This window comes from Ixodes scapularis, unplaced genomic scaffold (genome assembly GCF_016920785.2).
Source record: "Ixodes scapularis isolate PalLabHiFi unplaced genomic scaffold, ASM1692078v2 PGA_scaffold5__190_contigs__length_132052651, whole genome shotgun sequence".
Classification (NCBI taxonomy): Eukaryota; Metazoa; Arthropoda; class Arachnida; order Ixodida; family Ixodidae; genus Ixodes; species Ixodes scapularis.
In genome coordinates, this window is record NW_024609880.1 from 36,026,041 (window position 1) to 36,053,491 (window position 27,451).

The 27,451-nt window shown below is 43.0% G+C and overlaps 1 protein-coding gene across 1 annotated transcript in view; it reads right to left on the minus strand.

Moving 5' to 3' along the window:
* The window catches only part of LOC8037860 (retinol dehydrogenase 12), a 31,218-nt gene extending 5,205 nt beyond the window's left edge, over positions 1-26,013 (minus strand). Inside the window, exons 1-5 of the mRNA XM_040205992.3 lie at positions 25,792-26,013; positions 18,729-18,968; positions 18,078-18,170; positions 9,956-10,147; positions 2,173-2,279 (exon numbers count right to left, since the gene is read on the minus strand). Of these exons, the coding sequence (XP_040061926.3) occupies positions 2,173-2,279; positions 9,956-10,147; positions 18,078-18,170; positions 18,729-18,968; positions 25,792-26,008 (849 nt within the window). The 5' untranslated portion in view covers positions 26,009-26,013. The remainder of the gene's footprint in view (positions 1-2,172; positions 2,280-9,955; positions 10,148-18,077; positions 18,171-18,728; positions 18,969-25,791) is intronic.
* Between the last annotated feature and the right edge of the window lie 1,438 nt (positions 26,014-27,451).

A 27,451-nucleotide genomic window follows, 5' to 3' on the forward strand; every position in this document is an offset into this window, starting at 1 on the left:
AGCGTGACGCGGAACGAAAGGAATTAAAAACATGTGCAAATCAAAGGTCTCCGGATGTCTGAATAATTTCACTTTAAAAGTAGTTCATTTGCTTTAAAGAAACATTTGAAGAATTTTAGGAAGGTTTCGAACCCACAAACCTTCGGTTGTGGGCCAGACACCATACTGACAAGGCCACGCAAGGCACGCTTGCAAGGCTTTGGAATGAGCTGGAGTTTATATGTTTATATGTTCCGCTATTGTGTTCCACTTTTAGAGGCGCAGCTGAAGCGTCCTTCAAGTTTTCTATACACGATTCCACGACACATATTCCATCAAGATGCTGGGGGTTAATTTGGCCCATTTATTAATTTGAAGGTATGCCGCACAGTCGGTGTGAATTCACAAAACAGGTATCATCCAGCTTGGGTAGTGCCGAATTTCACACCTCAGTTTAGATGTAAAGACTCAGTATATGGATCGTCGACTGCGGAATCAATTATTCCAAGCATAGGCCACCTGCTCCACGAGACATGGTTCTGAAGAACATCATTCAGAACCACAGTTTTATTGGGTTTTTTTTTTTTTTTTTTTTAGTTGACCGCGCACGCTATGCGGTGTGCAAGTTCTTGTGGTCCTTGCGCACCTCGTTCCATTTGTTTACCCCCAAACGCGCCCACACGTGTTTCTGCCTCGGCATCACGCCTTCCCTGGGCGTTCTTTACGTTGCCTTTTGGTTGGCGTGCTCCTTCTCGCATTCCGACGCGTCAAAGCCCCATTTTGGAAGACTTGGTGTCCATATATAGCTTCATACATTAAAAGACGCAGGGCGTGGTGAGTCCCAAGCACCCTTTCGCTCCACAACCAATCACCATTAGCCGATGAGAACACCAAAGAAAGAATCGCGAAGCGACAACGTACCGAACCATGCCCATCGTTTCATAAGCTGGTTTGACTGGAGTGAACGAGGCTGTATGAGCTTTTCTGAACCCTTTCCATGCTAATAGCACTTTACAGTCTAATCACGACGGCTGTGATCATTCATTTTTATTTATACGTTACGCGTAAGATACACCGAGTTCAGCCGCTTAGAATTCAAAGTGCTGGTCCCAGATTATTGCGTTCGTCTATACTTTGTCTCACTCTACGACAGACTAAAGGCCAAAGCCACAGGTCGCCAGGTCCATTCACGTTCCAATTAGCTAACTTTTGACATGCTTAATATTGATTAGGGATGGACGAATAATGTTCCGAATCAAAGAGCGCTGCCTCATTTATATAGCTTCGCGACACTGCAAGTAGCCTTTATGTTGTGGCTTAGATTTGCGATGTAAATTTTCAGAGTCACGAACTCAGTGGTATTCGATTCGAATCACTGTCCGCCCATCCTCATCAGGGATCCGAGACGCGGCCACCGACACGTGCATCAATCGAAATACCGCGCAATTTCAAAGTGGCTGGTGATTGGAGTTGGCGGTCCGTAGCTTTTGCCTTTAGTCCATCGCAGAATGAGACGAAGTATAAAAACCAGTTGGCTGCGCTGAAGAAACTGGGTTTTGATATCGTCTTTTTATGGCCCTTTAAACATCATGGAAAACCCCAAAGTTACAAATGACACCTCAAATTTTTTTCTCTATTAAAGACGCGACCTCTTATCGCGATAGTACTTTTTTTTTTTTTTTTGGGGGGGGGGGGGGGGGGGGTATCTCAAAAGTCGCGGCCTTTGGTTGCGTTTTTAACTGACAAAAATATATGGATGATTATAATGTGAGAGTTTCTAGAATGCCGAGGCCGCATACTCTGGGTTTGCGCCATAAATTAATGATCTAAAGATCAACTTTAGTGCCTATATAATCTAGCTCGAATTTTTTTAATAGATTATTGTTTTTGTTCATTTTATCTCTTGTATATTTGTTTCTCATTTTGAGATTCTCTAGAAAGAGTTTTCTTAAACATTTTAAGCCATCTCGACGAGCGTGCGTCGGCCAGCATTCTGAGCTGGAGTAGAAAGCATCTTCATCATACACCAAGCCCTTGAGTCATCACAATATTAGTGACCCACACTTGCGCTTCTTACAATACAAAGTGTATTTCCTTTTTTAAGTGCACTGTTCGTTATTTTGACGGATTTATTAGCTAGGTATAATAAAACACTCAATTTAAAATGAAATGTAAGAACTGCATAAAACTTACCTTTCCAAATATCCAAAAGTTGATTTTAAAATAAAGATCCCTGCCCACAAGGCCATCGGATATTCCGGTCTCGATCATGCCAGGATGGAGAGCATTCACGGTAACACCTGCGAGTCAAGCAAAGTGTAAGATTCTCAATACAAGAAACCTAATGAATGCTGAGAATAATTCTTACACAAAATCAAAACAAGTGTAGACATCTATTTAGTCCAGCCTTGATGACCGAGCCAATGCATTGAAAGTGCATCGACTTCGGGCAACATAAAAAGTGCACACACAAAAATGTTACACCCTTAAAGATGTAAGTCAGTTCGTCCCAGAGCTAACACCTTAAGGGTGTTACAGGAACACCTATAGGCTGCTGGTGAACAACCTAGAAACACAATACGGTGAGACACTGAGAGAGAGGAGATGTGAGCTTGTGGTGGCGTCAGAGCGTCGAGCTCTGATTGGAAGGAGAGTGGGCAAACTCAAAGGCCAGATGTCTTAGTGCCTTCCCATTCTCACACTTGTACGGCACTCATCCCAAGTGATCAAATTAGTTTTTAAAGACGCTCATTAGGAATTAATCGCAACATTAATCAGATTACATTTCAAAGTACTAACATTACTTGTTACCATCACTTTTGTTTTCCTCCGTTTCTAATGGCGTCCTTAGTTCGTACAAGTTTCCTACCAAGGAATCGTAGAACCAAATTTCTGACACGAGTGTCGTTTACCAAAATTCGTGGATTAAGAAGATAAGCAGTTTATAAGTAGGTGATTCTAATCCAATAATGGACAGCATGAAAGACCCGATTTCAAACTGGCCGAAAACACTTTCCTTCTGAAAGTATGAAGGAATTGGAAACGTAACGGTTACTTCTTCAAGTACTGCCAATTACTTTTCATCTTGAGTAGTCAAGTACTAATTGAATACTTTTTGAGCAAGAATAATTGTTACCGTAATTGATTTTTTTTTTGTCGAGTAACGTGTGCAAGATTGTCTACTGTTTCCTTCCAATCAGAGCAAATCAGAGCGTCGTCTGCTCCTCGCTTCTCTGCCTGGCGCTTGAATGCCGGACGCTAGCCTTTGTGCCTACCCACTATCCTTCCAATCAGAGGTCGGCGCTCTGACGTCACAGCATGCTCGCCCTTCCTTGTCTCTCTCTCTCTCTCTTTCTCTCTCTATATGCAGGCGATCTGAGCAGCCTCTAAGATATATTTCTTGCGAGCAACAAATTTACAAGCAACAAGCACAACATGCACCACTCATATGCACAGGAACGGCACATTCAGACGTAGCGAATCCAGACATAAAAGGAATCCGTTACAAGTAATATGATTATTTGCAATCCCTTACGCTCTTATTTATAAAGTAATTAATCCCTTACATTTTCTAAAATGCAATTTGTAAAGTGATTCCATTACTCTCTGAGTAACGATTTACTGACATTTAGTCATTACATTTCGACCATTTGGCCAAAAGGAAAAAAAAAACATCTTGGTAAAAAGGTGAAGCCATTAGTTCCGCGAGAGCGCAGTGTCCCTCTTCTGTGGAAACGCGAAAGCGCAGTGTCCCTTTTTCTGGAATCACTTGTTGGATCGGCCAGGGTGTGCATGTTTGACTGAGTGTGTAAAGCCAACAGGCCTTGAGTTTGTCTCAAGAAGCGCATAGACTACTTGGAGCGCCAACAAATCTAGACCAGAAGAATATCAGCCCATTAAACTGTCACGTGGAATGAGTCAAGATAGTGCAACGTCGCCCCCGCCCCCTTTATGCCTTTTTCCCCAGAAAGCAATCTGCGTTTTGTTTTGTTTTTCCTGTTGAATGCTTATTGATGTTTTTGCATAAGCGCAACTACCCCGGAAATACTCAAAGGCGAGCGTGGAACCCTTCCCCTACTCACGTCTGAGCGTTGCAGAAGCTAATTACTGCAGGTCAACCGGCTATGCGCTTTGCGCCACGTGACTTTGCACGATCCGGTTCGTGTGTGCAGAAATATGCGTTGGCGACGTGAAACCGGCAGCTTATTGTAACAGCACAAATTGCATTATCAACTCAATGAACCTTTCCCAAATACCGACGGCACCAGGCGGTGGCTGCACGAACTAAAAATCGAGGAAGTGACCTACCTACGCCACCAATCGATAATGGGAGCTACGCTACCAGTTGCTTCGCTCTCTGAGCTGCGTCGCGTGCACAACGCGATTTTAAAGAGGGGCATCCGTAGCGTCCACCCAAACGTCGTGTTTTTCTTTCCGTCCTCTTTCTTTTTTTGTGTAACACAATTATATATATGCTGCAATTACGTGTTCTACTCGTCGATCTATAGAGCCTCCTTCCGAATTTCCTCAATTTTTCGTGCCGACTTCCACCGCTTGGCATCGGGCGCTCGCGCGTGCGCAGAACGCTTCTCGGAAAAGGTCCATTGTCACTTTTAACGGGGATCGGTCGCAAACCCTGAGTATCATAACTTTCGACGGCGGCAATGAGTTGGAGCGGAAGCGCGGCCGAAATGGCTTCATACTTGAAAGCCTGCACTCTGGAATGGGAATGCTGAATGAAGTTCCAGTTGGGGCCGGTTGGGGTCCTTGTTAGCGGAGGGTTCGTGCGGGGAGTTAGACCGAAACTTTAGGAAAAGGAAAGACGTTCTGACTTTTCCGGGAATAAACGTGAACACTCGACTGGAGAAAGTAGAGATCGTCTGCAAACGTATGAGAGACAAGGACGCGTGTTGATTACTAATAATTATACTGTTTGTTTTATGAGTTCTTGACGGCATACTTAATTTAACTACAACTTTGTTCATTAATATTTCGTGTGAAGTATTGATTCTAATGAATTTGGTGGTCATAGAAAAAATATCAAGTGCGTTATTCGTTCGGATGGCACCCTTCATCAAGCTGCAGTCCTCGAAACGTATTCCAACGCAAGTAGAGCATTTCGTTCTCATTACTAGTCCAATTTAGTGAGCAAGATTAGCCCTTTAGCAACTGCAGCAAGCAGTGCAAGCATGGGGGAGCAGTGTTTTTCGATTCGCCGATGCTGGACTAGGATTATTTCAAACGGCGTGTGCCTGTAGCGTTTCTTAAGGGTAATGCTCAAATGTATTCTTTGCATGTTCATGTGATCCGACTTTGTCTCGGTCGTACAAAGGATGATCCATTTATCTTGAACACCAAATTAAGTTGTTTATTACCTCATAGATTCGGCCTCTTGATGTTTATAGCTTAAAAGTATCTGACGAATTGTAACGAGTCTAATTATTCGCGTTTATTCTAGATGAGGTAATAAATTCCGCCCTAAAAATACGAAGTAAGCATTGCATGCATTTTACGAGTTTCTTAGCAGTGAAGCAAAAATAATGCAGTAAAGTAACGAAATAATGAATCAATTACTTTTTAGGGCGAGTACTTTTTCACGGTAATCTATTATATTTCAGGTCAGGTGATTGTAATTTTAATTAAATTGTTCGTTTATTACCAGGCACAAGTCTGAGCGAATTACGCACGCAAAAGGACCCACAGCCCTGTTGACCGCTTCACTGTCTTATATACTCGACAATTCAAAGACGCTCATCTACAAATGACCATCTGCGGATTTATGAAGGTTAAAGGTATGCTGATTGTTGTCCTAGTGAATATCGCATGCAAATCAGCATATGATATCTAAGCTCAAAGAATACATCGCCAAGTAAAAAACCGGCAATAATTATCCGACATATTCGCTAAAACAACCGCCGCTAAAGTTATCTTGAAGTGCAAACACACTTCTTACACCTTTAAAAAATAAGTAACCCAAGCAAAAGCAATCTGCTTTGCAAATAAAAAGCAGTATTGCCGAAAATAAGGGAGCTGAAAGGGTGTAGCCGTGGGTGTAGATTTCTGTAAGCGAAATGTAACGCCCTCAACAGTGTCAAATGTCTTAGCGTGCACACGCAAAATAGCACCGTAGAAAGAAAAGAACTCGCCATCCCTAAAGGCAGGCCAATTAGAAGAAACATCTCACATTTTATCTTCTGTCCGGTATCACGACGGAGAAAAAGCTTACATTATAAAGGAACTTCAACTTTCGTATATTTATGACTGTTAAAGTGTGTAACGGCTATATATTTCGAAGCCCACCTCCTCCGATTTAAGCATAACTCTTGTATTCGCGTAGGCAGAAAGACTACCGCGCGCCGCGTCGACGCGCGGTAGTCTTTCTAGATAGTCCGGCGCGTCCAGAATGGCTTGCACTTTTTCATCTGTTGTGTGAATTCCTGCTGCTTCAATTCGGTGCCCGAGGAACTTGGCTTCGCGAACTGCGAACTGACATTTTTCTTTCTTGAGCCGCAGGCCTGCGTGTTCGAGTCTGGACAACACTTGGTCCAGGCGTGCAGCATGTTGTTCTCGGCTCTCTCCACTCACGATGATATCGTCCAAGTAGATACTTATGCCCTGAATGTCAGCCAAGGTTGTTTCCATTGCACGCTGGAAAATTGCTGGTGCCGCTGAGATTCCAAAAGGCAGGCGTTTCACTTTGTACAAGCCTTTTATGGTGTTGATGGTCAAATACAGCTGCAGTGGCTTCAGACACTTTCAACTGTTGGTAGGCTTGCCAAAGGTCCAACGTCGAGAAAACGGTGCCCCCTCTCAGGTTTGACACAACTTCTCCTGTAGTTGGTAGTGGGTACGCTGCCTTCTTTCACACGGCGTTGACAGTACTTCTGTAGTCTCCACAGAGTCTGATCTCTCCACTCTTTTTACGGACGAGGACTAGAGGTGTAGCCCACTCCGAATGTTGTACTGGCTCGATTATATCCTGCTCTTGCAGTCGGGAGAGCTCTTGTGTTACCGCAGATCGCAGTGCTAGTGGAACGGAACGAGCCTTGCAGAACTTGGGCGCTGCTCCCTCCTCTAGTTTCAAGTGAACCGAGGGTCCAGTGTATCCCGAAATGTCCTCATTGAAGACCGTGGAATGGCGGTGTAAAACCGCTTGTACCTCTGGCGGCGTGCTCTGCTGTCGCACTTGGTTGATTCCTTGTAACCTGATGTGTAGGGCCTGGAACCAGTCGCGGCCCAGAAGGTTACAGCCGGATCCCTTCAACACTAGAACCGGAAGCACGTAGTCTTTCGACTTGAATCTGACAGTAGCTTGGAGGGATCCCAGAAGCTTCAGTCCTTCGCCACTCCAAGTACGCAGTTCAACTTCGTCGCGCGTAAGTTTCGGCGATTTCCGTGGCCAGGTTTTTCGGAAGGTCTCTTCGCTAATTAGTGAGCAGGCGGAACCCGAATCAATTTCGAACTCCAGTGGTTTGCCTTCAATTCGAAGTGTGACGTGAAACATTGAAACAGCTGTGTCCGTCGCCAGCTTGTGAAGTTCATAAAATGAGCATCCAGCATTAGGCGGTATTTGGCTCTCTGGACTTGTCGATGCCATTATCTGGTTCGCTTTCTTGAGCGGTTTGCTTGCCTGATGCTTTTTCTTGGCAATACAAGCTTTTTCAATATGTCCGCGCTTGTTGCAGTATCTGCAGTCCGCTTTCTTGAAACGGCACTCTTGCGGATCATGTTGTCCCGTACACCGGTAGCAACGTCGCCCCTGTTGTGTTAAGGGCTCCTTGTTCCCCTTTTCCGTCTGGTGCACCTGATGCTCGATTTTGCTCTTGATGTCTTTCTGCTGCTTAAGTGCCCTCCCAGCTCTGACTGCCATGTCAAAAGCAGCTGCAAACGTCAAATCTTTTTCTGCAAACAGACGTTGCTGCAGCAGCTCGTCGCGTATGCCGCAGACAAATCTGTCGCGCAGCATGATGTCCAACGGCAGTCCGGCGTCGCAAAGAGGTGTTGCTGGCGTCCCAGTCGTAGCCCTTGTACCGGAGACCTGACCTGCCGTTGATGGCTACGATGCCGTCGTTGCAGCAGTTATCGATGAGGTCAAGGGTATACTGAAATTGCAGTCTGCTGCCAGTTGCTTCAGAGTCGCGACATAACTGTTGATTGACTCGTCGGCTAGCTGGTCCCGACGCTGGAACTTGTAGCGGCTGTACAGCTCCGAGGCTTGAGGGTCGAAGTGTGTCTCAAGGATCGACACCAGTTCCTCGAACCCGATAACTCCCGGCGTCCTAGGGGCCACTAAAGCTCGAACGATGTCGTACGTTTCTGGCCCGCAAAGCGTGAGTAGCAGTGCCCGCTTCTTGTCCAAGCTCGTGATAGAATTAGCCACGAAGTAGAACCCTAAGCGTTCGATCCATGACGCCCATGCCTTGCCTGAGAAGGCTTCGATGGTACCTTGGGTCGGCATGGCTTGCGGTGGCTGTTAAGGCTTCGTTGGCTCGTACCAGGTCTCGTCGCCAGTGTTGTATTCGCGTAGGCAGAAAGACTACCGCCGAATACTTCGTATTTATTCTGGTCCGGCCGTTGCGACCGGTCGGCAGATCGAGAGCTTGCGAGTGCGCGCGTTTTGCGAGTGCGCGCGTTCTGTGAATGCTGTGCCAGCATCGTCGTCCTCTAACACAGTGTTCCGACACCGGGTATAACAATAACTTAACTCATTTTTGTAAACTTTAAAATCCTGAGCATGTTTGGTATAACGTGCGCAGCTCGAAACCTCTGCGTTTCAGTTATTTTATACTATTCTTCAAAAAGGGCGCCATCTAAATTCCCAACTTTACATTAAACCGTTCAGAAGAAACAAGTATATCGATTAAATTACTGACATCGCATTTGTTACACACAAAGTTAACTCCTTCTGTTTGTGGCAAAAGTCTACACACAAAGGTCAAAGGAGGTAGTGATTTATACAGAGCTCCAAGGAACGTATATCACCAGGAGAAATACCTGACACCTCCAATAAAAGGATTATCATTCTGGAGCTGTGAAAAGAATATACATTTTAAAAATAGGACCTCAAATCAAATTGAAGCTTTACACACTCGAACCTGGAAGGAACTTCGTTCATTATTTTATACTGCACTGGCGGCTGAGACTTTCAACATTAAGCAAGGCACCCATGCATTTGTTGCGCCACTGGAGGGGCCAGTCGATCTTCCATGGTCCCTATAGTCGCGGGAAGCTTAAAAAATGCAAGGCCTGGTGAATCCCGAGCATTCTATTGTCGCTGAAGAGCCAATAAGATTGCCTGTTTAACCGCAGTCAGAACTCATAAAACCAGAAAAAATTAAGAAGTATGACGAAATTGAAATTATAGGTTGATAGGACTGTAGATGGGCGAATCCACCTGGATATCCCGTTCAGGTGCAGCCAACTGCCACTTCGCAACTTTCAGCGATGGTGGTACCGCGGCGTAGGAATCGCGTTCCCTATCCCCTGCAGTTAGGGAGCGCGATTCACAATAGAGGTGCTTGCTGGCACGTTTCTGACGTGGAAGCATGGCACGGCACTCTCATGTGCAGAGTTTTTTTTTTAATGTACATTTTTGACGTTATGCATGTCTCAATCATTAAATATTTTTTTTTATTTGTTTTTTTCTATGGAACATTTTTTTTTGTTTGTTTGGGCTTGCTGAATGATGTCCCCGGGGAGGGCGGCGAGGCAGGGGTGCTGTCGCCTCGATAGGCATGCCTTTTGCGACGGCCCCCAGATTGTCTGAAGAAAACTGATTACGATATCACTCGTATTTCAGAAAATTATAATTACTTACGCTCCGCAGACCGAACCTTGTACTGCCGTTCTACGACAATCATTCGCATGGCAGCCATCTTGATAGGAACTAGAGCGACCCCTAGAGGGCTTGAAAGTCGCGAATATCGAAGCACACTTCAGGCATTTGCAATTTATTAATCGCCACTCGTTTACCTACCGTCATTTTTGAGCCTCTTGGCGAGTTCGATGGTAAACATGACGTTGGCCATCTTGGTGTGACTGTAGGTGAGCGTCGGACTAGATCGAAGCATGCCTCTCATTCTCTCCTCCATGTGATCCGTAGCCCCCACGTGGTGCAATCCTGAGGAGACGTTCACCACTCGACTAGGAGCCGTCTTCTTTAGTAAGTCTGCAAAAAGCGCAGCATAATTCGTAAGATCTTACGACAAGGCTGTTAATTACCTCGTAGCTTTGTAGCGGCAGCAAGCGCCTCGTCAAAAGTATTGCGCCGTTTGTAGGTACAGTTTGTTAATGCTTTATAAATACGGAATCGCGTTTTCGGTGCTTAGTTCTTGAATTCGGAAGCGTTTTTGGGAGAAATCAGTTTCTACAGCAAAGCTGTTAAGGGCTAGTTTTTCTAGGATCGTGTTCTCCGAAAAGATATGAAGACACCGGACTCTGGACACGTACCGCCATATATGAGCGACAGCGGCAAGCGACATATCTGGTTGCCGCCTTCGCTCATAGATGGCGGCAGCCTTTTAACTCTGGCTTGCCCACTTGCGGCCGGCCATTACTTTCCATTGTACAGCTCCGCTGGTCTTCCTTCTTCACCAGAGTGGAAAAGCCTAAACATTTCCTATATATATATGTATATATATATATTTTTTTTTTTTGGAGAGGGGTAAGTTTTGGGGTTGGCGAAAAAATAAAATCTGGGTTCATCCGGGAGTACGTTGAAACAAATAGCACATGAATATGAGATTCCCAAACCACGAGAAACATTCGTGTAATCCGAACATTTGGAAAACGCCCACTCACCGATAACTCACGGATTCAAGGTAATGGGGTGTGGTTCCGAAGATAGATCCAACCCCGCCGACACTTCAGTGAGAGTTGCGTTGAGGGTTAACGAAAAATAAATAAAACTGTAGATAGAGATTTTTTTCTCGTGAAGTTAGGGCATTTCTTGTTTAAAAACAGCTCTAATTCGTTTTTTTTTTCCGATTTTTTTTTTTTTTAATTTTGACAAACCTGGCTCGAGGGTTGATATTCTGGGTTTATAGGTACTTTCAAAAAGCACCTAACCCCATTAATAAGTTTATAGGGTGATTTCAGATAAGATCGACCAAAGGATGGCTAGTCGACATTTTCAAATCAACTGATGTTTTTATATGTTATTGTCTAGTGTCTGGTATGAACGAATCCAAACTTAGTTTTGACTAGAAAAAATACTTGGGGACAGGAAAAATCGTAAGGCATGAGGTGGTGGACAGTTGCATTAACGCGCACTGATGGAGGGGGCCCGTTTGAGAGTGAATAACTAAAGCGATAACATTAGGAGAACTCTAATACGTTTTAGGCGCAAACTATGGGTATAGCTTGCTTGTAATATAAAGTAATCATATTTATTTAAAATTTATTTATTTTTCTAACAATTGACAAACATGCCTGCTCGAACGACAAATGGCAAACTTTGGAGGTCTCTATCTCATGAAATAATTTAGTCATTATGATATAATTTGCAGATATTATTCTACTAATATATAGCTAATATTTAAAAAATAACTAAGGTATCTGTCTGATACAATAGTTAGGATATATTTAGTCAAACATGGAAAAAAAATCAAACAAAGAAAAATTCCGAATGCAAATAAAAAAAAACACCACCCTCGATTTTTTTTTAAACTTAGGTAAACTGTTATACTCTATTTCGGCATTCATTTCCATTAAAAACATGTTGCATCATTTTATTGAGAAAGAAGATACAACTCCCCAAAGTAGGGTCCTTTTTCAAAGCCTACACTTAGCAGTGTTTTATACAAGAACTGACTCTGAGTTCCAGTTTCATGAAACCAACACACATCTTTTATATATTTTTATTCAGATGAGGCCAATGATAACTAAAGAAATCGTTCACACACTTAAATTAAGGAGAAACTACTGTGTACAAAGAGGTATCATATTACGGACTAGTGATCCGAGAAAAGATCATGCAGCCATCGGCCACTAGGAACTTTGTTTACTTTATTCTCCTGCGACACTATATGCTATTCCCCCTTCCGCTCTACCTTCATATCTCTCTCTCTCATATATATCCCTGATATATATCCAGAACAAAAACATGTTCAAGCATTCCCTTTCTGCGTGGTAGTGTTCTGTGGCTAGCAAAAATCATTTCCTCGCTAAGCTCACGATTATGGCGAAATAGTTGCCGGAAACCGCAGACGACACTCGTCGCTAGTTCTGGCAAAACGGCCGATACAATCTTTTTTTCGCATTTCCCCGCTCGCTGTCAAGGACAAGGGGGTTCGCTTCAACCAGCAAAACATGGCCGCCGACGCCTGTTTACTGAGCAGTCATGCCTGTCGCCATCTCACTCGCTGGCGTCACGGGCGATAATATCAGGCACAAAGGGCCACACCAACCGGCAGCATTATCCCCAAATACTCGAGCCTCGCGTAAATACATAGAGTGTAAACGCTGTCGCCATGTTATCGTAGTAAGACCGCCCCCCCCCCTCCCCCAACGGGGGACTGCAGTACGCGACGGCGTACTAACACAACGGCGACGATATCGACATCGCGGGCTCCGAATTTTCCCATAGTTCTACTCCACGGGCATTTCTCGAAACGCTTGATATTGTGTACGCCCGCCTGGAAGGATTTCAGGCGCGTAGTTAAGATAAGGCGGTTCTCCGCGGGAAAAGAAAGCAATTTCACAAAAGCTTAAAAGGGGCGGCGACGCGTGTGCGGTGAACGCTTGTAGTTTTGGTGTAGACAGGGTGTGTGTGTTCTCGTTGTTGACACCAGCCGGCGATAAGGCACTGCAGGCGGTAGCTCAGTACAGCAAGGGCTAATCCGAGTGACCATCAACGTAACCCCACCGCCAACCCCTCGCGAACCGGTCGCCGACATGGCTCAGGCTGTGTCATGAACCACGTGGTAGAAGCTCGGGTGCTTTCATATCAGCGCGTGGAGGGACGACAGTGCGATTCCGGAAAGTCTTTTTCGAAGGCCGCTGACCACAATTTTTTGTCTGGAGACTTTCCCTCTTTCTTCCTTTGACGTGGATCAAGCTTTACCGACAGCCTCAGTTGTGACATCTCTTTTCAAATGTACGTTTGCAGTGAGTGAGCTCCTCAGCCTCGGACTTGTCACTTGTGCTCCCAGTAGTTCTTTCACTTGGCGATTATATGCCATCAGTTGGGGTTTAATTTCTATTATTTATGTATACATTATTAAGACGGCCTGGAGCTCCGAACGAGTGTTTTGTGCAGATTACTTTTGCAAACACAAAAAGACTATACCAAAGCAGCGGAATTTTCGAAGTGTTGGCGAGTTGGACCTAAACTCGTTGAAGCAAATTCCTCCGCCTGACTGTTCCACCAAAGTGAGTGCGACGGACTACCTGTGCTACCATTGCTTCATGCACATCACTAAGGAGATCTCGATGCGAAGCTCAGAGCAGTGCCCTGACATATTTGTGCCAGCTGAAGAAGCAATTGAAGATCTAAATCGCAGCATACTACCTACAGATGTGTCGCCGCTGAGACAACCAAGCGTCGTAAGAAGTCGGGACAGGCCTGCCTATGTCAATAGAAAGCAGACAGAACTGGAGCAGGTTGCTGTCAAGAATATACGCTCAAGGCTACGTATTGCGTACGACAGGGACGCACCATCGGGGTCGTCCGAACCAACATGCTCCACATGCACTGAGTGGGTGGACAACTTTCGGCTGGCCTTTGAAACCGCCACCTCCCTCCGGGAACGTTGTCAACTGCTTACACTCCTGCCGTCAACACTGACGAAGAATGAGGTTCAAAAGATGATTCCACAGGCCTCAATGTACCTCATCAGTAAATCCCGAAAACTCAAGGAAAAGCATGGCGAGTGGTATGAGCCGGATCCTTACACGAGATGCAAGGTGAGCCCTGAGAACCTGTCTGCTGCCCTAGAGTACTTCACGAAAGACGAGCTACAATGTTCGCGCCAAAGTCCCAACCAGAAGGACGTCATCTCTGTCATGCTCAACGGAGAGAAAACGTTCGTGCCAAAGCGCTTCATGACACGCTCAATACGAGAGGCCTTCCGTATATACAAAGACAAGCATCCCGATTCCGGCGTTGGGCTAACGAAATTTTATTCGTTGCGCCCTAGATGGGTCCAATGTATTCCACACCAGGAAGTGTGCGTTTGTGTGCGCTGCGCCAATTATTATCTTTGTATTTCCGCTCTAGAGAACGTTACAGGCTCAACATTCAACACTGGTGAAATGAACTCGGCATTTCTGTGCGACCCAGCAACAGAACTGTGCCTTCAAGGAGACTGTGATCACTGCCCAAAAGGCCAGTTTCTTACACTCCAGGAACTTGATATCCCGGAGGATGAAGAGATTGTGCTTGCAACATGGGAGTCCGGCGACCTTGTGAAAAAAACTTTGGAACCTGAGACTTTCCTAAAAGTCATCCAAGTGACGGTTGGAAGTTGGGTACTTCACAACCATATCCGGCAAACGCAAGGTAAAGCGATCTACGATGAAAAACAGTGCATGCAACGCGGGAGCATTGTCTTTCATTTTGACTTTGCTGAAAACTGGACCATCGTGCTTCCTGACGAAGTGCAAGCATATCACTGAAAAAAAAAAAACAAGTTTCGATATTTACATGTGTAGTGACGACAAGAAAATCTACAAACAGCTTTGCCATCATCAGTGAGGACCTGTGTCACGACGCCGCTCACGCTTGCTTGGCTCTAGAAAAAGTGAAGGAGTGGGTTGAAGACAACGTTGCGGTATACTCGTACGTGACGTACGTAAGTGACGGCGCCGCCAGTCATTTCAAGAATCGCTACCAGCTTCACCAATTTGCAAAGGACGATTGCCCACAAGCCCAGTGGTTATTTTCTGCATCTGGACATGGGAAAAATGCATGTGACGGAGTTGGCGGACTCGTGAAGCACCAGGCCACGCTGAACAACCTGAGAGAACGTTCAGTAAGCGCAATTCAGACGGCCAGGACAATGGTGAGCGTTCTATCAAAGAAACTGAAAGGCGTGCATCTTGTATATCTGGACGAAAATTAGGTTGTTCGGTATCGTGAACAAAAAAAAGGAAGAGTGGCTGACGGTGCGCGCCTTCCCTGGCATTCAGTCTTGGCACGCGTGGCGGCTCAGCAAGTCATCAACAGAAGGGACCTGTGACGTATATCTAGCACGGACAGTCGGATCTGCTTGGAAGCAACTTTATTAAATGGGTACAGCGAGGAAAACCTTAGCGTAAAGTGCCGAATTTGATTTCCCGAGGACTGCTCATTTTGAATGCAGGGACATCTTATTTATCACATTTTTCTTCACGGGGTATTTAACCTACTGTTTTTGTTGGTGGTTACTAATAATTTTTATCTGATCACTATAAAAAAAATCCCAAAATGTTATCCTCGAGCAGGATAAAATATATCGGCTTGCCACGATTCATTCATACACCGAGAGCATCGAAGCTGCTCCAGTTAGGCACTATGGCATCCGTCACCTGAAATTGTTTGTAATCGTAAATACACAGCCAACCTAAATATCTTACTATTATATCTTTGTTTTTGTGTGTGGAAGTAAAGTTATTTATTTTACTCTAGATGTAAAATATACCGGAAGGTACAACTTCACACTGCATCATCTTTTCTCAAATCATTAGTCTCTAATATGATACCACTTTGTACGCTTATGTAAAATGCTGTATATAGTTTCTCCTCCCTTTTACTGTGTGACCGATCGCTCTTTTTATGAATGACCTCATCTGAATAAATGTATATAAAAGATTTGTGCAAGTTTCATGAAACTGGAACTCAGAGTCACTTCTTGTATAGGACACTGCTAAGTGTAGGCTTTGAAAAAGGACCCTACTTTGGGGAGTTGTTTCTTCTTTCACAGTGCAATGATGCAACATGTTTTTAATAGAAATGAATGCCGAAATAGAGCATAACAGGGTACCCAAATTTTAAAAAAATCGAAGGTGGTGTTTTTTTTTTATTCGCATTGGAATTTTTCTTTGTTTGATTTTTTTCCCATGTTTGCCTAAATATATTGTAACTATTGTGTCACTCAGATACCTTATTTATTTTTTCAATAATAGCCATATATTAGTAAAATAATGTCTGCAAGTTATGTAATAATGATTAAATTATTTCATGAGATACAGATTTCCAAAGTTTGCCATTTGTCGTTCGAGCAGGCATGTTTGGCAATTTTTAGAAAACTAAATAAATTTTTAATAAATATTATTACTTTATATTACAAGCAAGTTGTACCCATAGTTTGTTTGTAAAAAGTTTTAAAATTCTCCTAATTTTATTGTTTTAATTATTCACTTTTAAACTTGCCCCCTCCATCAGTGCGCGTTATTGCAACTGTCCACCTCTCCCTGCCTTACGATTTTTCTTGTCTCCAAATTTTTTTTCTGGTCAAAACTAAGTGTGGATTCGTTTATACCAGACACTAGACAATGTCATATAAAAACATCAGTTGATTTAAAAATGTCGACCAGCCACCCTTTGGTCGATCTTATCTGAAATCACCCTATAACAAAAAACCCTGCACACAGAAATTCCCGTGCATACCTTATTGCAGTATAACCGATTTGGCTATCAATGAAACATAATCAAAACAGTGAACAGAAGCACTTACGCGGAATTAACCCGATATAAAAATATGTAAAGCAAAAAATACTTGTTTCTTATTGCGTTATAAGAAACGGATTTGAAAAGTTCCACTCATATTGCCGCGCGCAGCCCTTAATTCGTGACAATATAATCTTAATCAAATGCAACAAACAACAAACTAAACACGTAATATCGACGAACAATAAACAAGAAAAAAACACTTTGCGTCAAGCGGAATCCTATGACATGCGCCTTATACATATATTTAGAATGATTTTCATCGTTATACCCGTAAAACTACCATACACTTCCGCTCGCGTTTATTTTATATGCATTTTTGTTGGTGCGTCTTATACAACGATGCGACTTAGGTGTGTTTTTTTTTCCTTTAATAATGAATATTAACTGCGCAAATTTGCAATGGGGATCACATTTTTTTTTTCAATTCATTGGCGAGAATATTAAACCTGGCTCCCACCTCCACTTATATCGCAATCACAAAGCATATAGGCAGGCTTATTAATGCAGTTTCGCCGCGCCGACCTTACACAGTCTGAGAATGTCAAAAATATTACAGAATATTTTTCCACTTTAAAAATCAACCACGCCTCGCCGACGCTCATTCTCCTCCAAAATGTAGAACTAGCAGTTCGGACCAGATGTCGAAGTTTCAGCACACACTATTATTTCATTCAAAAATTGTAAGTGATTTTCTGAAATTTTCAATGAAAAAATGGCATACAACAGAGCTTTCGAATACATGAAGCTCTACGGCGACAGTTACCGAAACGGGCAAAAATTAACCCCATTGTCCCATTGAACGAGTGAACCCAAAGAAAATCACATCACTTTTGAATAATATACGAGTTAGTGCTGAAACTTTGGTATCTGGCTCGGGTCGACAGCGCTCCATTTGTGCAAAGAATGAATGTTCGGCTATGTGCACTTTAGTGTTGCGGCAAAAAATCAGGTTTTTTTGGGTTGTTTTTGTTTTTTCTTGGTGTGTGTGTGTGTGAGGGGGGGGGGGCAGGATAACTGGGCTAGTTCGTGCAGGTTCCTGTTGAAACAGCCAGAATGTTTGTGGAACGCTGTACCATTACTTTTTTTAACGAGTGTTTATAGGGAGGTGAGCATTATACTATAACAGCGCGACTTCCACAGAAAAAAAAGATCAAAAGCTTTTTGTGCAATATCGTCCGCAAAGTCTTGTCAGGCTTTTAGACATCGTCGCGGACACAAGCTGTTGGAAGCATGGTGCCTGTGCAGCAAACACCCTTCAGAAGTTAAGGCTCTTTTCTCACCCCATCGTGGCAGCTTATCCTCACCATTTTACACCATTCAAAAAATGAACGTGCTGAAAGGAAGTAGCCATGGGTGTAACTCTCTCAAGAATTCTTTTTACAGGGTCAAAAAAAAAATTCTGACTGCGTAACAAACACATTTAGTTATTGCAATTGAATCGCCTCACCCAACAGAAGCATGGTAAGCAGAAAATGCCCCAAGTAGTTGGTCTGAAAGGCCAACTCGTATCCGTCCTCTGTTAGGTGAAGCTGGTCATCCTCTGTAAAAAGAGATAAAAAATAAAGAAACAGTTGCGCACTAAAAACATAATCTTTTGTTGGTTAGGGCGGCGCCTAATACCTCAAGAACAACATAAATATTTGCTTGTCCGTGCTATACTCTATGGCACAGAATGTCAGCATAACCGGTTTGGTCACCATGGCAACATAAGCGGAAGAAAGTTTATAAGCTTTACTGAAAATTACACCAGTATATACTCACTCCTCCACCAGATATTGAACCCACAACCTCTCAGTCCGCACACCATGCTGTGCCTCTGAGCTACCTTGATGAGTTTCTAAATGTACCGGCAAATGTGCATGCCTTACGTTTCCTACTACAGTTACTATGTGTCGATACTCTCCTTATTTATGGTAATGTTGCACTGAGGAGGTTGATCGCCTTTCATATAAAATACGCTCTTATTCGCTCCCCGAATCGACTCTTTAATATTGTATAAAAAATCTAAGTAATCTCTCCTTAAATAATTCATTCTACACATAAAACTTTGAACATAAAGGTCGCGGCATATTTTCTCACCGGTGCTCATCGTACTCACCAAGAGTCATTCCAGCATTGTTGATGAGCACGTCCAGCCTCGGCTCCGTGAAGACAATGTCCCTGGCAAAGTCCCTCACCGACTTGAGCGATGACAGATCCAGATGCTTGACTACGACCGCCTGCTGCGTTTCCAAGAAGATCTCGTTCGCCGCCTCCTGGCCCTTGTTTATGTTTCGGCAGGCAAGGATGACTCGAGCCTTGCGTCGTGCCAGTTCCTTGGCAGTCTCCTTGCCGATTCCTGTTCATAGCAATAGCATCCTCGAATTTAAAATCTTCTTGCGAAATCAAAGAGAGTATTGTATTTTTTGGACTTATATTGCGTAGACTATTGATGCATAGAAGTAGAAATTTTACGTGGGGCAGACTATCTACAGGTGCGCACTATACAAGAACTTGTTTTTAAAGATCGTTCATTATGGCGAGATGTGATGGATGTTGTGAATGACAGGTTATGGTAATGATGGTTTTTATGCGATATAGGCTTCTTTTTTGTGCGGTAATGAAGCAGGTATTTCTCAAGGTTCGCCAAGTTTTGACGTATGAAATATATACCTGGTGCAGACTGCACCGGCCACGTTCTATTTTTTTTTCTCTGTCGAAATTTGTTTTAGTGGATTGTGCCGAGTGTCGACTATTGTCCAAAACTATGGCAAACAGAACCATTTGGAGCTTCAGGAGTAAGTAACAATGTAAATAGTTATTTTCAAAATGTTAAGAGAAGGTTATATAAGCTGTAAGAAAATTACACGCGAGTATGCAGCCGATATAGGGACGAGCACGTTTGCCGTGGTAAAGCGGTGAGCATGTATTATCCTATTCTATATCACATCTGTCCGTAGTTGAAGATATTTTTTTTTTCGCAAAGAAACCTATTTTATGATACGCCAAATTACAGGAACAAGCACCTATATGAAACATAAGGCTTTGATGTGCATCTATGCGCTTCCGAAGTATATTTCTTTTGTATTTACAGCATGTGTACATTTTCTTGCTTGAGTTTTTTTTTTAAACGTTTCAATACTTAAGTCGATGTCTTTAAGGGGAAAGGACTAATATGGCTACATAATTATTAGGGTAATCCGTTCACAACTATGAAGAACAAGACAGGAACTTGAATTTGTTCACACGTGATAGTTTGCGCACAAAACCAAAATGCCCTTCATTTTTTTTAATAGAATATTTTCGCGTATACAAAGTAATGAAGAACGTTTTAGTAAAATATTTTAGAAAAAAACCGGAGGAGAATTATTTGGGATATATAAAATAATATTTTTAACATGAGTAACGAAAGCACTACAGTCAACCATGTTGAAATTAACCTGAGACTGAGGCAGAGAAGAAACATCAAAAGGTAGAAGGGACAGAAAATAGACAGGACGACGTCTCAAGAGATGCCGTCCTGTCTGTTTTCAGCACGCCCGCACCCTTACGATATTTTTCACTACAGTTAGTTTAAGTTTCAGAAAAAGCAAAGGATGAAGACGAGAGAAATGTGACAACCAATGCACAATGTATTTTCTGTTATAAAAAAAAGTTAAACACTATAGTGCCCAAGGCACATCTCCGAATGGTGTGTTTACCGCGCCTTAAAACATAGTCCCTCGATTTCCGCGTGACGACGTCGTAAAAGTGGCACTCTGTTGCCTGCTGCGATCCTGGTTGTGGCACAGCAGTGGACGACAGACACCTGTTCTGCTGCAGGTCGCCCTGCAGCCACAGTCGACGGAAGCCAAAGCAGACAGGAGTTGTAACGCCGCGACGACGGCGACCGTTGCGTCCGCTAGCCTTTTTCACCAGTCTTTTTACGACCACGCGCCAGGATCGCAACATCTAACAGCACGGCACACCAGCTTCTCTGACGTCATTAGTGGCCACATCGGAACCATTTTCGATGCGTAGGCGGGATAAGACGGTAAACACACTAGTCGAAGAAGCGTTCAGGAACTGTACGTGACACCCACTGATGTGTCACGAACATCATGAAGATGTTTAAGTTATTCAAACAAGTATTGTCTAGTTTCCACGGTCAACGATAGTTCGATAGATACGAGGAGCGCCTTGTGGTCAATACACAAAAAAAGGAAGAATAAATATTTTTGGGGAGACGAACACAGACATACACCATTCTTTCAATGAGCAACGAGATTTACTAATATTCATCACACCGGGAATACACGGTACGATCCAAAAAGTTGTCTTTACGTGTAGAATGATGTCGAGCCAGCTTTGCCAGCGTGTGAACAATCCAGACCCTCCACGAGTCTCTTCCATAAACTACTCTAACAAATACGACCACTGCAAAGAACAACCCATTCTATTCCGTTAAGTTGCAGTGGCCAGTACATCGGCCAGACAGGAAGGTGTCGGAATGTTCACCTCAGGGAGCACTTTCTGGAAGTCTGAAAGGCCTCTTCTAATTCGTATCATCCTATCGTCATTCATGCTCGCACTTGATCTGACTGCGTCACCCAGTTCATCAAACCAGAAATCCTGTGGACAAAGATCAGCAACCTAGGACGAGAAATTACTGAAGCTTACAATATACCAAGCGGTCTTTCAATGATGTGTATATGCCTTCACTTTCGCTTTCGACGGTAGTGCTTGATTTTCTAGCGCCGGAGTTGTCATAGCAGCTTCTTACTTTTTTGTCGTCGGCCTTTTCTTACTCTTTTTCTTGTCTTTGTCTTTATTTCTTCTTATCTTATTTTCTTCTTGTTGCTCTCGGGGAATACTCAGTGTGGTAAATATCAATAGCCATCGTTGCTTATTGAAAGAATTGTGCAGGTCTGTGTTCGCCCCCCTCAAACGTTATATATATATGTATATTTTTTTTCTTTTTAATTTGTGCAACGATAGTTTTATGGCTGTATTAACATCTGATATATATGTACGTAGGGTGCGTAATTATTTCATCTCCAATCCGGCAAAGCAAAAAAAAAATCTTAAGGTTTTATTGCGAACAGAAAAGTATATATATATTAGCGAGGAGGGAAGGGGGAGCGGAAAATGGGGGGGGGGGGGGGGGGTTATAAAATAAAAGAGCTAGCTAGAGGCCATGGCGGAAATTGATTTAATTATTTTCTACCAGTTGTGAACCATATGTCTGACCTCTTTTCCTCCCTCTTTAAATTCAAATTACTGCTCTTGGACGTTCTAAACAATCTCAGGAGAAGGTTATTATACTCAAATAAATATTTATTATATTTAGGAAAATGTATGAAAAGATATTAAACTAAGTTTCTTTTTATAATGTTTAGCAACGTTTAGCACGGTATCTTGTAAACTTGTTAAGGGTTATTAGTAGTACAGATAGTTCCATAAACCGTATAGGGTTTTAGCTGTTTTTATTTACTACATATTCATTATTTTATTCAAATATTAAGAGAGGTATTACGAGCATTTGAATATAAGACTGTCCAAAAAGATCATGTCTAGATTCGATTTTCTCAAAACCTTTTTTTTATTTGATTTTCATTTTTACGCGGATGTATTGTAAAGGTTTATCAGAAAACAATGCTAAGAAGAATTATATTTTGTTCGTTTGTTGCCTATTAAAGCTTGACTTCTTTGCTTGCGCGTCTCTTGAATGGCAATGTTATAGACCTTTTCATCTCAGTAGTTACATGACCAGCGGACAGAGGGCGCTGGCGAACTCGCCGCCATTGGGTGGCTTAAGTTTGGTTAGTTTCAGTATTAGCGCACTCGTGGCTGTCTCAGCGTTTTATGCCATTTTCGCTCAGGGTTTCGATACAAATGTGTTCGTTGCAGCAGGCAACTAAGAAAAGCATGGTACTGTGTCGCTTGAGAACTATGAAGTCGTTTCTAGTCATAATTACTGACTTTTGCGAAGACTTAACAAGGCATCTGGACCCTGGTCATCCTTGCCATTAGAATTTTCCCATTTCGGCACAGAAACGCCCGAACTAATGTCCGGGAGAATTCTATCGTCTATTGCCGTAACCGCTGACGCTAGTTTCCAGAAAAATAAACTAATGAAGAGCATTTTTTAATCAGATTTACAACCTGATTAGCACTGTGCTGGATCTTAAAGAACACATAAAGTCGCTGCTGACTGTTAAAAGTTTCGCGGTCACCAAACTTTTGTGAACTTCGGTCACTAGAAAAGTCTGTTTTAATAATGCAAATAACCTTAAAAATAAGTAATATTGTCTCCGGCTGCTTTCTTTTACAAAAGCTAAGTACCCAAAGAATATTTTGTTAGTTCATCACAGGCAGGATGGGAAATTTTTTTAACTACCGTCCCTGCAAACGCCCCTATTAACATCATTTTATATGGCGTCAGGAAATAGTTGCTTTACGAACCTTTGCTGACAACATGCCCAGTATATTATATGAGTGACAAGACCGTCAAGTGAAAATTGACGTGCGTCAGATTCGCCAAATGATATTAAAGCGCCAAGGGCAAGTTTGGCTAAAGTCGAACGCTATAGGCACCACTTCTCAACCTGAGTAGACAGAACTTTGTTCGTTGAAGCAGGTGCACTTTGTTCATTTCGGCGTCGACAGTGCTGCACTCGGGTGGCTTCTTTTCCGTATAACACATATTGCGGGTCCTGCAGGCTCTCCCGAGATGCCTATTCTCACCGGGGTATACTCCCGACATTTCTGTTGAAACAGTCCAAGTAAATTAATCGTATTGTATTCCCTAAGAAATTTCTTCGAGCACTTGAATGACAGTAGACGTAGGACACAGCACGGTGTACAGTTTCTTCAAATTGATTAATGAACAGATCAGTTAGGCTAGTGTTTATATCGCAAACTCTATTTTGAACGTTTAACACATTTTGGTGTAAAATCCTGAATAAACGCAATGTCTGATGCAGACGTTACCATTATTCCTAAGATCAAATAAAATGTGAGTTAGAAATTCATTATATATCTACGCGAGTTCTCCCATACAATAAGAGAAAATGTTTCCGATTTTTATTGAAGGCAAGCTACGATGCTTTCGGGAAGCACACATGATTGCTCCTTTTGCACTCTATTTCTGTCAGATCCCACATGTGTGATAATGTATATACATTGCGCTACTTATCTGAAATCTTTCGCCACTATATATATCACTGAGCAGACTTGAGTTTTCAGAAGTAATTGGATCCTCAACTTTCGTGCTGACTTAGAGTCACCTACATAATCAACGTGGATCAGGGCAAACACCTACTCCTGCGCACCCTGGCCCCTCACACGCTTCCGGTACGCCGGCGATAAAAATAGTCAAAACCTGTGATAAACTTACAGCAGACATTGTGTACATAATCATGCCATGCAAAGCACACGACGACACTTTACAAAGCAAGGGGAGAGACGCTGTGAAACGCGACGAAATGCACGAATACATCGCCTTCGCCAGGACGCGGATTCGAGAGTGGAGAAAAGAGTTGAAGCCACCTCATGGCAGCCGCGTCACGTGACACCAAAATGGCACCGCCTGTGCAACGGAGAGTACAAAGGTCTATAGGCGAGCACCGCCTGTGCAACGCACAAACACACCCAAATAAAAAGTAATGCAGTTAAATCTTCTAGGTTCGTATTAGGTAGTTTCAACTATATCAAGGACATAATAATACTGACTTGCAGGGTGCCAACGTTATGGACTGATGAACGTACATTCGTTGGGATTCCGGGGGCGCAGCGGGTTTCCCCATCCGGGAATGTACACGCTCTCGGGAGTACAGAACAGATGCGTACGTTCGAACGGGTTGTGCGTACGTGTGTGTGCGCGCGTGCGTGTGTGCGCCTGCGTGCTTGGGTGTGTGAATGTGCGTGCATGCGTGTGCGAGCAGCGAGGTCATTGACTTTTTGCATCACACGCTGCGTACGGCAAAAGCAGTCACCCATTTCATCATCTGCACGGTACCGAAAGAACGTAAAGCGATTGCGTACGTGGCTCGCGTGCAAAGAACGCTTTCTTCCCGGAGAGTCACCTACATAAGAACTGTCTGTACTAGGGAGCCTTCATGTGCGCACATGGAGGCATCCTAGTCTGTACAAACTCCGCTTACCTAGCCGCAGCTGCCCCACCCATGGATCCCCGCTTCAGAACTCCGCCTTCGTACCCCAATCGAAAAAAAAAATATCTAAAGAGATTCCGCCTTACGAGGCAATATCAAACAACAAAAAAAAATCATATTTCATGTTATGATATACTGATAAACCGTTGTAATACCTATCCGTGCCTAAAAAAAACAAATAAAAATGGGTTAGAGTTTTGAACTGTTGTTTCTTAAATTGCATACAGCATTTCTCCTGTTGTACAAATATATATATATATATATATATAAAGAGTGACGAATGTTGACAAATGCTTCCGTTGATATATGGGCAAAAGTGATGTGCGCAGACACAGCAGCCGTAGGATGAAAAGAATAAAATTCTAATTTAATGGCGAAAAAAGTCACGCAAGAAAAAAGGGTGAAGTGCCGAAAAAAAGTTGTATTAGTTTACGGGAATAATGAAGACTAGGCACAAGAGCGCTAATCACGCGGGAAAGAAACTTTTAAACAGGACGGAGTAAAGGGTCTGACGTCGACGGACGTCAGGCCCTTTTCTTATTTTTTATACATTTTTTATTTTCAATTCTTTATTTTATTTTTCATTTAACAATTTATTTTTTGTAAGTTCTTGTGTGTTAACTTTGACTTTTACTCCGTCCTGTTTAAAAGTTTCTTTCCCGCGTAATTAGCGCTCTTGTGCCTAGTCTTCATTATTCCCGTAAACTAATACAACTTTTTTTCGGCACTTCACCCTTTTTTCTTGCGTGACTTTTTTCGCCATTAAATTAGAATTTTATTCTTTTCACCCTACGGCTGCTGTGTCTGCGCACATCACTTTTGCCTATATATATATATATATATATATTCATTTGTTTATATTTGGACAATGTAAGGATATCTAGAATATGAAACAAAAAAACTTGCTCCACCTTGATGTACAATTAGCAGAATAAAGCTTATTTCGAGGATGTTTTGTAAAATATCTTACTTGAAGTGTGTGTAATAATAATTAAAATATTTCAGAAAAAATGTATGAAAGTTTTTTACCTGCGTTGCCTCCAGTGATGATGACCGTCTTGCCGTCCATCTGTTGTGGAGATGTGCAGACGCCCTTGATGCAATAGTTATAAACTTTGAGGCACAACACAAAGGCCACGAGGAGAAAGAAAACTGCCGCCACGATCCCGAGGAATATCCAGAGTCCGGTGAGGTCCACTCCACTTTCCGTCGTCTCCGCCGTAGGTGTGCCTTGCGTTGCCTCCATATTTCGGATTCCTTTGGGCAAACCATGAGTGATCCAAGCAAAAACCGTTATGGTTGGCAGACTTCAGATGTGGCACCTCGACACTGATTAACAGTGGTCGGTCAACCGATTGCCTCATGAATGACGAGGTTTTGTTTAGTTTCGATGCAAAATAAACATATTCCTAAATTACCCAAGCAGCAAGAATAATGCAGGGAATGCTGTTCCACGCGTCGCACATGCAGGCGTCTGGAGCAGTAACTTTTCTAAAGCAAATACCTAAAACAAATGGCTTCTTGCACGCGCGTCTGTTAATGCTTTATTTTGGGTATTTACTTTGAATCTTTCATACGGGGAAAGAGTGCGCGTGCGGCGCGTAGAACACCATTCCCAGCATTCTCCTTGATGATTGGGAAATTAGCATTAGGACTATTGGGACAATTTCACGAAATGCATTTTCTCTTCCGGTGAGCCGCGTTCGCCATATTGATGAACAGCGTTTGCCAGTGTCGCCATTTGTTTACATGCAGACGCTTAGTAATTGGTGTCGTTTTTGGTGTTGGTGAAACAGGGGCAACAAAACGCAGTATGTACGATCCGGACGTACTCGGGTTGCACCAATACAAGCTTATTCTAAATCTGTTTTCTTTCGGAGTCGCCCGGGCAGTATGTACCGGGGCCTTTATGGCCGCCGACACGTCGACGTCTAGATCGCCTGTTCGTCTTACGTCCGAATAAGAAACCCTATGTATACAAAATTGGTACCAGGTGACGCTTCTTCGGGTCGTTTACTACCCCGGCAGAGGCAGTCGATTATGACGCAAGAAAATTCGACCGAACTGAAAAACACTGCCTCCGCAGATAGAAAGACATACGGCAAGAGTTCAGCAGTATGGCGTCTGGTGAAATTATGAGCCGAACGAATGTTACGTCAAACCGCCCAATTCACTTGCACTATTTATAATGAACATCAGAAAGCTGTCTGATGGAATTCAATTACAACCGACTGAAACAAGCTAAACGTAGTCATTACAAGTTTTCCGCACTTTTACTGACTTAAGCTTACGGCACATGTCCAGTATATTGTGCAACTTTCACTTTTAAACCGCAGTTTTTTCAATGTTTTGGACAAAAATATATAAACGAAAATTATGTTACGTATAGTTTTATCAACACGTGATTTGTCTTGGTATCGACGGATGATACCAAGAAGCATCATGTTGCAACATATTTGCACGCATGACTTGGCGTTGGAAGTGAAATACACAGTTAAGTATAGAATTCAAACTATACGCGGAGCTCAAGTTTCTTTGCTTCTTGCACAGGGGTTGCCACGATGTCAGGACGCCTAGCTCTTATTGGCCGATTAAAAGCAATATAGTGGGTAGACCACGAGGCATCTGGCATTGAGGTCCACCCACTATCCATCCAATCAAAGCCAATGAGAACTCGGCGTCGTTCTGA